Genomic DNA, 10,000 nt, shown 5'->3' with positions numbered 1-10,000 from the left:
TATATTGAAAAACGAATGATCGAACGATACACGGATTGTGGAGGGTTCGTCAAACGCTTTTCTCTGTGGAGATGTTATTATTGTTTCTTTGTCTGGAAAGTTTCACAGTAAATGATGATGATAAAAATAATATTAGTTTAAGTAAGGGACTAAAAATATATTTAAAAATGGGAAAAAATGCCTTTAAAATTATTATTTGAGTTTGTAATAAATGACAAAAAATTATGAGAGAAAATGATGATGGTGAAAATAATATTGGTTTAAGTAAAGGGGCAATTTATTTATTATTTTTAAGTTTTTATTTAATTTAAAAATGGGAGAGGGAAAAAAAATAGTTAAAAAAAAAGGAAGAAAAAGTGGCAATTGTTGAACATTCCAGGCAAAGCAACAACATCTCCATGGAAACAAGCAGGTGACAGACCCCACACTAGAAAAGTTACACAGTGCAGCTTTAATGCCCTGATGGTAAACGCTGGTCCGTACTGTCCAAGAAGGTGTCCTGGATGACCACGCTGGCCTCGTACGGCTCCTGCAGCACCGCCCCCTGCGGAGAGCTGAGGAACACCACGAACGACTCGGGGCCTTCGATGACCGGGGACTGCAGGTCGTCCACGATGGTCAGGCTGCACGTCTGCGACACAGAGGGAGAGGAGTTTTTGTGACGCGTTTGAAAAATGTAGAGGGATAATAAACTTTGTCTGTGTCAAAATGTCCCCCCGGTCCCTCACCCACACTCTTTAGCGCCCTCTACAGTGCACGCACTCACTCACAGAGAGATTCAGACATGCAGGTCGCTACAGTCGGGTCATGAGACGTGAAAAATAGTCTGACAAACTCCGTAATCTGTGTGTCGTTCGTTCATTTGTTTGTCAAAATAAAACCAAAACAAGGAAATGAAAAAACAACTATTTTCTTCATTATTTGTGTCCAAAACCAAAATGAAAAAACAGATAACAATTTCAGTTTTCGTGTCCCGTTTCTGTGACTTAAACCACGATGCCGGACTTTTGCGCCGCATACGGATTTAAGATTTAACCAGGACTAAACCAAGACTAAACCAGGACTGAATCAGGACTGAATCAGGACTAAATCATGACTAAACCAGGACTGAGCCAGGACTAAAACAGGACTCAAAAAGGACTGAACCAGGACTAAGTGTCGGGACGGGCCTGGAGGTGCGCCCGTGTAGACCATCGGGTGACTGTGGGCGAAAACACCAGAAAAGTTGATGGTGCTTTGTGGACACCCTGCTCCCTGTTCTTGCTCTCAAATCCAAGATTAGTCCAAGATTAGTCCTGGTTCAGTCCGGCGTCGCAGTTTAAGTCATGTAAACGGGAAACGGTCGTTATCCGTTTTTTCCGTTTTTCATTTAAACACAAAACGAAAACTGAAAAAACAAATCATTATCGGTTTTTTTATTTTGGTTTTGGAGACAAATAATGAAGAAAATAGTTGTTTTTTTCCGTTTTCTTATTTTTGGTTTTATTTTGAAAAACGAATGAACGAACGACACACGGATTCTCAGTCTCCAATAAACTTGATTTCTGTCATAAATAAAGATCACATCAGACTTACATAAGTATTTAAAGACTAATACTAATCATACAAGTAAATGGTAAACAAACTGGATTATTATATGGAAGTGGATTTTCCTGTGTAAATTATATCTGTGTTGAAAATCCCACATGCTGGTCCAGTGTCCGTGTACAGGCAGCGGGCAGCAGACATCAGACTGACCTCTTGTGTGATCCCGGGTTTGAACTGGACCTTCTTGGAGCTGGGGATGTAGTCGACCCCGGGGCTGGCGGAGGGCGGGTCGGACGGGCGGGCGGCGCACCACACGGAGGTGAGAGAGGACAGGTCGCTGCCCTGACGCAGCACGGGGATCTCGATGGTGCCTGAAAACACCAGACGATACAAAACAGAGTGTTAAGAGCTTGAGCAGGGAGGTTTTCAGACCCTTCTGCTTTTCTACGGGAGTTTAACGGTACAAAAATTACCACTACACTGTGTTTTTCATTAATACTATAACTATGGTGGCCCCTAATAGTCAAATCTGTTCCATAGTCTATTTTTATTACTTTATTTTTTACTTTTACATTTATATAATTCTGCTTTATTTGACGCTGGTCTCAGAATGTCTTATTACCATTTCTCTTTGTTATGATATTATATAGTGATGTGTGAGCTCCTGTGTCCAAGTCATTTCCCTTGTGGGTCAATAAAGTTTGTTTAAGTTTAAAAACAACCTCAAGACTGACGACACAAAAGACACTTTATGCAATGTGTTCTGTCGTAAACACAGAAGAACCTGTATTTATCTGTAACTAGGGATGAGCATTCGATGAAATTTTCTTAATCGATTGTCGGAAGAATTAACGATCCATTATCAATTAATCATTAATGTTTTTATATTAAAATGATCATCATTATTATTACTATCTGCACTAATCTGCATAAATAATTCAACTTTACGACATATAAACATAACGACTCTAGATCCACATCAGCTGTTTGACATTATAATGTGTTTAATTCAGTTTTGTTCAAATCTCACAGAAACAAAACTTAAAACCACATCACTAATTTACATAAACTAAGTGAAGATAAAACTCCAGCTCTTGTGTCGCTGATGTGGTTCAACTTGTGTTGGATTAAAAGACATGACTCAGGTGAATACAGGTCAGTGTGACCAGATTTGTGTTTGTCAAAACCAGGACAGCGTACGGGGGGAGGGGGGCGGGGCCTCGTCATCCACATTGAGCGACTCTCACCTGGAAAAACTTTTTCCCACTGGACACAGAAACATATGTGCTGCTTTATCCACTGTGCACATGGACTCACACTTGTCCCAACGCAACGGAAAGTGTGGAATTTCTTGTCCAAATCCTGGTTAAATCCACATTTGTGCTTCGGTTCGTTACAGACTGACCCACTGTTTGTGTCTCGCTCCTTCTGATGCAGAGACACATGTACACACCTGTTTGGTCACGACACACTACACACAGTGACCTACATTCGGTTTGTCGATTAAAATTAATGTAATCGATGAAATTCTTCATGATCAATTATCGATTAATCGATTAATCATGCCCATTCCTATCTGTAACCAATTTTTTAATATTTTTTTTTTATCAGTAAGGACAAGTAGTGACATTTATACACCCAAAAAACATATTAACTAAAATTCAAATGTGGTTCCAGAGTGACGTGACATAATGCCCTAGTCCATCACAAATAATGAGAAAATCATGAAAAAGTTCTATATTTTTGTCATTCATTTCAGAAAGTCAAACCCCAAACATTATATAAACTCATGACACATATGCCACGTTTACATGAGCGCTTTAATTCTGAATAAAAATAGTTTCATTCTGAATAAAGATTAATTCCGCTTTAAGAAGACCATGGAAACACTTCCTAAACACATGTAAAAATTCCTAAAATGATAATTCCAAAGTCAGTGGGTGGTTTATTCCGATTTTAAAGCCAAATTAATTTATTCCTCGATCATGTATGACCCGAATTATTCTTCGTAAAAATTAATTCCGGTCATTCAGGACATGCTCGTTGGGTCGCCCTCCGTTGTTTTCTTCCGGTCAACGTCTCTGTCCAATCAGAACTTTCCCCACCCCCAGACGCTGAGCGGAATTAAATAAAGAGGATTTAAAGTGTTTAGTCCTGGTTCAGTCCTAGTTCAGTCCTGGTTTAGTCCTGTTTTAGTCCTGGTTCAGTCCTGGTTCAGTCCTAGTTCAGTCCTGTTTTAGTCCTGTTTCAGTCCTGTTTCAGTCCTGGTTTTAGTCCTGTTTTAGTCCTGCTTTAGTCCCGTTTTAGTCCCGGTTCACTCTGACATCACAGTTTAAGTCATGTTATCCAAAACTAAAAAAAAACCCAAATTGTTATCTGTTTTTTCATTTTGGTTTCGAAGACAAATAATGAAGAACATAGTTATTTTTTCTTATTTTTGGTTTAATATTAAAAAACGAATGAACGAATGATACACGGATTGAGAATATTTAAATTCTGAACTATTTAATTCGGAACAATTAAATCGGAATTTAAAAACATCATGTAAACGTGGCCGTAGAATCAAATATTTTAAGAGTTTGTTGAATTTTTACGATTGCAGCTCACAGATAATGAAAAAACTAAATTGTGTGTCTTATTTTTTCATGATCTTCTAATTATTTGTGATGGACAGTGACCCCCCGCCGTCCCGCCCACACCTGCGTCCTCGTTGAAGGTGAAGGTGGCGTTGCCGAGGGAGACGGTGGAGGCGTCGTTGGGCCCGTCGATCACCACTTTGGCGACCGGCACGTCCCCGAGTCGGGCGTTGTCCGAGGCGTCCGACAGCACCAGCTCGAACTCCTCCGACAGCTCGTACTCGCTGTCGTCGATCAGCTTCACGTCGCAGGTCGTCATGGAGACGCCGGGCCCGAACACCACGCGGTTGGCGCCGGTCATTCCCCGGGTCTTAAAGTCCGAGCCGGACTCCAGGCCCGTCAGACTGGAGCCCTGAGCCGACTTCGGGACGGTGTAACAGAGAGCGGAGACGGTGCTGGACGGGTCACCTGACGAGAGAAAGAGAGGGAGGAGAGAGAGGAGGAGAGAGGAGGAGGAGAGGAGGAGGGAGAGAGAGAGAGGAGAGAGGAGGAGGGGGAGGAGAGGAGAGGAGAAGAGAGGAGGAGGAGGAGAGAAGGAGAGAGGAGAGGAGAAGAGAGGAGGGGAGGGAGAGAGGAGGAGAGAGGAGGAGAGGGGGGAGAGAGGAGGAGGAGGAGAGGAGGAGGAGGAGAGAGAGGAGGAGAGGAGAGGAGGAGAGGAGAGAAGAGAGGAGAGAGGAAAGAGGGAGGAGAGGAGGAGAGAGGGAGAGGAGAGGAGGAGAGGAGGGAGGAGAGGAGGAGGAGAGAGGAGGAGAGGAGGAGAGAGGAGGAGAGGAGAGGAGAGGAGGAGAGGAGGGAGGAGAGAAGGAGGAGAGGGAGGAGAGAGGAGAGAAGGAAGGAGAGAGGAAAGAGGGAGGAGAGAGGGGAGAGGAGAGGAGGAGAGAGGGGAGAGGAGAGGAGAAGAGATAGAGGAGAGAGGAGGAGAGAGGGAGGAGAGAGAGAGAGGAGAGAGAGGGAGGAGAGAGAGGAGAGAGGAGGAGAGGAGGAGAGGAGGAGAGGAGGGAGGAGAGAGAGGAGGAGAGGAGGAGAGAGGAGAGAAGGAAGGAGGGAGGAGAGAGGAGGAGAGGAGGAGGGGAGAGGGGAGGAGGAGAGAGAGAGGAGAGAGAGGAGGAGAGAGGGAGGAGAGAGGAGGAGAGGAGAAGAGGAGGAGAGGGAGGAGAGAGGGAGAGAGAGGAGGGAGAGAGAGGAGGAGAGAGGAGAGGAGGAGGGAGAGAGGAGGAGAGGGAGAGAGGGAGAGGAGGAGGAGAGAGGAGAGAGGAGAGGAGAGAGAGGAGGAGGAGAGGAGGGAGAGAGAGGAGAGGAGAGGAGGAGAGGAGGAGGAAGAGAGAGGAGGAGAGAGGGAGGGAGAGAGGGGAGAGGGAGAGGAGAGATAGAGGAGAGAGAAGGGGAGGAGAGAGGAGGAGGAGGAGGAGGAGAGAGGAGGAGAGAGAGGAGGAGAGAGGAAGGAGAGAAGGAGGAGAGGGGAGGAGAGAAGGAGAGGAGAGGGAGGAGGAGGAGGAGAGGAGGGAGGAGAGAGGAAGAGAGGAGAGAGGGGAGAGGAGAAGAGATAGAGGAGAGAAGGAGGAGAGGAAGAGGAGGACAGGAGAAGAGGGGAGGGAGGAGGAGGAGAGGGAGGAGAGGAGAGAGGGATTTGTTATTACAGAGGTTCTGATTCACTTTTCCCATTTCTGACCTTTGTGGACGACTATATTCGGTTCTAAAAAAAAAAAAGGCTTTTCCTTCTCTCGGTCAGAACGATCGGCTCAGCTGTAAACTACACAACACATCGGCATTTCCCTCCAGTCGGTTCACTTCCTGCCTCCGTCTGATTTCTGCGACGTCACGTGAAACCCACATATTTTTACACGTGAGCCCTGAAACCGAAGCGCGACGGACTCACCTTTCCTCTGGACGGGCGCGTGCACGAAGCCGGCGCTCTCGTTCACGTGGTAGGTCTTCTGGTCGAACTGCAGCCTGGGCTCGTCCTCCGTGTCGTTGATGTTGACCACGGCGCGGGCGTTGGGTCCGAGCAGGGCGTAGACGGGCATGCTCAGCTCCACCCTGAACCGCTCCACGCCCTCGAACACCTGGTCGTCGTTGATGATGACGGTGCAGACTTTGGTGTCCTCGCGCTCGTCGAACTGGACCTGGGCCGGACACGGGGGACGGGGGTCAGAGCGAGTGACTTCAAAACCGTGATGCGTTATTTATTTATGACGCGTTATTGTCATTTCAAAGTCATTTTTTACATCACAATATCACTGTGTTTAAAATATAAAACATGACACGAATATTACAGCAGTTTAACTCTCGACTCAATAACTGAGCCAAGATGCAGAACTTTTGTGCCGTATATGGACTAACCCAGAACTGAACCAGGACTGAACCAGGACTGAACCAGGACTGAACAGACTAAACTACTGAACCAGGAACCAGACTAAACCAGACTAAACCAGAACTGAACCAGACTAAACCAGGAACTGAACCAGGACTGAACCAGGACTGAACCAGACTGAACCAGACTGAACCAGGACTGAACCAGGACTAAACCAGAACTGAACCAGGACTGAACCAGACTGAACCGGACTGAACCAGGACTAAACCAGACTAACTAACCAGAACTGAACCAGGACGAACCAACTGAACCAGGACTAAACCAGAACAGACTAAACCAGAACTGAACCAGACTGAACCAGGACTGAACCAGGACTGAACCCACCAGACTAAACCAAGACTAAACCAGAACTAACCCAGAACTGAAACCAGGACTGAACCAGGACTGAACCAGGACTGAAACCAGACTAAACCCAGAACTAAACCAGAACTGAACCAGGACTAAACCAGGACTGAACCAGGACTAAACCAGACTAAACCAGAACCAACTGAACCAGGACTGAACCAGGACTGAACCAGGACTGAACCAAGACTAAACCAGAACTAAAACTAACCAGAACTGAACCAGGACTGAACCAGGACTAAACCAGAACTGAACCAGGACTGAACCAGGACTAAACCACTGAACTGAACCAGGACTGAACCAGGACTGAACCAGGACTAAACCAAGACTAAACCAGAACTAAACCAGGACTGAACCAGGAACTAAACCAGGACTGAACCAGGACTGAACCAGGACTGAACCAGACTAAACCAAGACTGAACCAGGACTAAACCAGGACTAAAACCAGGACTAAACAGGAACTAAACCAGACTAACCAGGACTAAACCAGGACTAAACCAGAACTGAACCAGGAACCAGGACTGAAACCAGGACTAAACCAGAAACCAGAGACTGAACCAGGACTGAACCAGGACTAAACCAGAAGACTAAACCAGGACTGAACCAGGACTAAACCAGAAGAACCAGACTAAACCAGACTGAACCAGGACTAAACCAGACTGAACCAGACTAAACCAGACTAAACCAGGACTGAACCAGGACTAAACCAGGAACTGAACCAGGAACTAAACCAGGACTAACCAAGACTAAACCAGGACTGAACCAGGACTAACCAGGACTAAACCAGACTAAACCAGGACTGAACCAGGTTAAACCAGACTAAACCAGGACTGAACCAGGACTGAACCAGGACTGAACCAGGACTAAACCAGAACTGAACCAGGACTGAACCAGGACTGAACCAGGACTGAACCAGGACTAAACCAAGACTAAACCAGAACTAAACCAGGACTGAACCAGGACTAAACCAGAACTAAACCAGGACTGAACCAGGACTGAACCAGGACTAAACCAAGACTAAACCAGACTAAACCAGGACTGAACCAGGACTAAACCAGGACTAAAACCAGGACTAAACCAGGACTAAACCAGACTAAACCAGGACTGAACCAGGACTAAACCAGGACTGAACCAGGTAAACCAGGTGAACCAGGTTAAACCAAGACTAAACCAGGACTGAACCAGGACGGAACCAGGACTAAACCAGGAACTGAACCAGGACTAAACCAGAATTGAACCAGGACTAAACCAGGTCTAAACCAGGACTAAACCAAGACTAAACCAGGACTGAACAGGACTGAACCAGGGACTGAACCAGGACTAAACCAGGACTGAACCAGGAACTAAACCAGGACTGAACCAGACTAAACCAGGACTAAACCAGGACTAAACCAGGTCTAAACCAGGACTAAACCAAGACTAAACCAGAACTGAACCAGAGCACGAACCAGGACTAAACCAGGACTAAATCAGGTGTAAACCAAGTGTAAACCAGGTCTAAACCAGAACTGAACCAGGACTAAACCAGAACTGAACCAGAACTAAACCGAGGAGGACTGAACCAGCATTAAACCAGGTCTAAACCGGGACTAAAACAGAACTGAACCAGGACTAAACCAAGTCTAAACCAGGACTAATCTTTGACATTTCTTGGTACTTTTCTTAACATTCAAAGACACTTCACACAATTCAAACAAACAGATCAAAATGAGATGCAGTTATATAAAGAGTTTTTTTTTTTTATGATATGTTTTCGGGCCTTTTTGCAGACGTGTGGTGCGGTTGAGTCTCTGGGAGCGTTTGCCGGGGGAGTTCCAGAGGGTGTTTGTGTGTTTGCGTTTACCTGCCCGGCGTACTCCACGTAGTCCTGAGTTCCCGGTTTGTTGTTGGAGGAGGAGGAGGAGGAGGCGGAGTCGGGTTCAGTTCGACACAGGACCACGGCGTACTGGTTCAGATTCCCCGTGCGCTTCACCGTCACCGACACCGTGCCCGCCTTCTCACTCACGTTATAACTGTTCACGAGAAGAACACGGTGTTGTATTTTAGATCTGAATTCATCCAGGTTCTATCTCAATCGCGTTAAAAATCGTCACAAAACACAGAGTCAAATATTTGGCGCGAATTCTGTTGGAAAAACGTAACAACTTTTAACTATGGATGTTGGAGATGAGGCAATGATGGTTCAAATCTTGTCAATATTTTTTGCAAATGTGTGTTCATCAGTGGTGGAAAGTAAAGCAAAAAGTACTCTGCTTATAGTATACATTTTAGATATTTGTACTTTACTTAAAGGTCCATGTGATGCAAAATAACTCTTTTCACATTGTATCTTCTGCACATTTACAAGCACAACTGGGGAAGCTCTTTCTGCTACGTCAAACGCATCATAGGTGTATGTGCCGCGTCGTCGTCGTAGCAGCTTTAGTTCGTCGTCACGTGGCTGGTTGGCAGAAAAACGCTGCAATTTGTTTAAAAAAATGCTGAATCCATCTAAAAACTACTTCAGCGACAAATACAAGGCCCACACATCACTCTGAGAAGGTAGAAAGATCTGAAAAGTTGATTTTGCATGAGATGGGCCCTTTAAATACATTTTAAAGTGTTTTAACTTTTACTTCATTCCAACTGAGAGTCTGTATCTGTACCTTCTACTCCACTACATTTTTTAACAGGAGTAAAAGTAAAAGTATTTTCATTATAAGTAAGTAAGTAAGTTTATTTTTATAGAGCTTTTCACAGACATTTTTGTCACAAAGACACTTTACAGAACATTATTCAGCATTACTCATTCACTCTACACCTGGTGGGGGTAAACTACTATTGGGGGCAGACTGACAGAAGCGCGGTTACCAATCAGTGCCATCGGTCCCTCCGACCACCACCATCACTCACACACACACCACTTTCATACTAGGCAATGTGGGTGAAGTGTCTTGCCTAAGGACACAACAACAGTTATTGCCACTGGTGCCTCCTGTGGCTCCTGATTCTCCCAGTGTCTCCATCCAAGTCCTAACCAGACCTGCCCTGCTGAGCTTCTGAGATCTGACAGGATCAGGCTTTTATGGCCACAAGAATTATAGTCTGAGACCTTCTGAAAAGGCTGAGGAGTTATTTTTAACAC

The 10,000-nt window shown here is 45.4% G+C and overlaps 1 protein-coding gene across 1 annotated transcript in view; it reads right to left on the bottom strand.

Moving 5' to 3' along the window:
* fras1 (Fraser extracellular matrix complex subunit 1) overlaps window positions 1-10,000 on the bottom strand; it is a 607,084-nt gene that overhangs the window by 33,290 nt on the left and 563,794 nt on the right. Inside the window, exons 55-59 of the mRNA XM_055161976.1 lie at window positions 8,720-8,888; window positions 6,040-6,286; window positions 4,227-4,571; window positions 1,738-1,898; window positions 484-631 (exon numbers count right to left, since the gene is read on the bottom strand). Of these exons, the coding sequence (XP_055017951.1) occupies window positions 484-631; window positions 1,738-1,898; window positions 4,227-4,571; window positions 6,040-6,286; window positions 8,720-8,888 (1,070 nt within the window). The remainder of the gene's footprint in view (window positions 1-483; window positions 632-1,737; window positions 1,899-4,226; window positions 4,572-6,039; window positions 6,287-8,719; window positions 8,889-10,000) is intronic.

The sequence above is a fragment of the Boleophthalmus pectinirostris genome, unplaced genomic scaffold, assembly GCF_026225935.1.
Source record: "Boleophthalmus pectinirostris isolate CB_2022bp ecotype Guang Dong unplaced genomic scaffold, ASM2622593v1 HiC_scaffold_4, whole genome shotgun sequence".
Classification (NCBI taxonomy): domain Eukaryota; kingdom Metazoa; phylum Chordata; class Actinopteri; order Gobiiformes; family Gobiidae; genus Boleophthalmus; species Boleophthalmus pectinirostris.
This window is presented reverse-complemented; position numbering and strand designations above follow the sequence as displayed.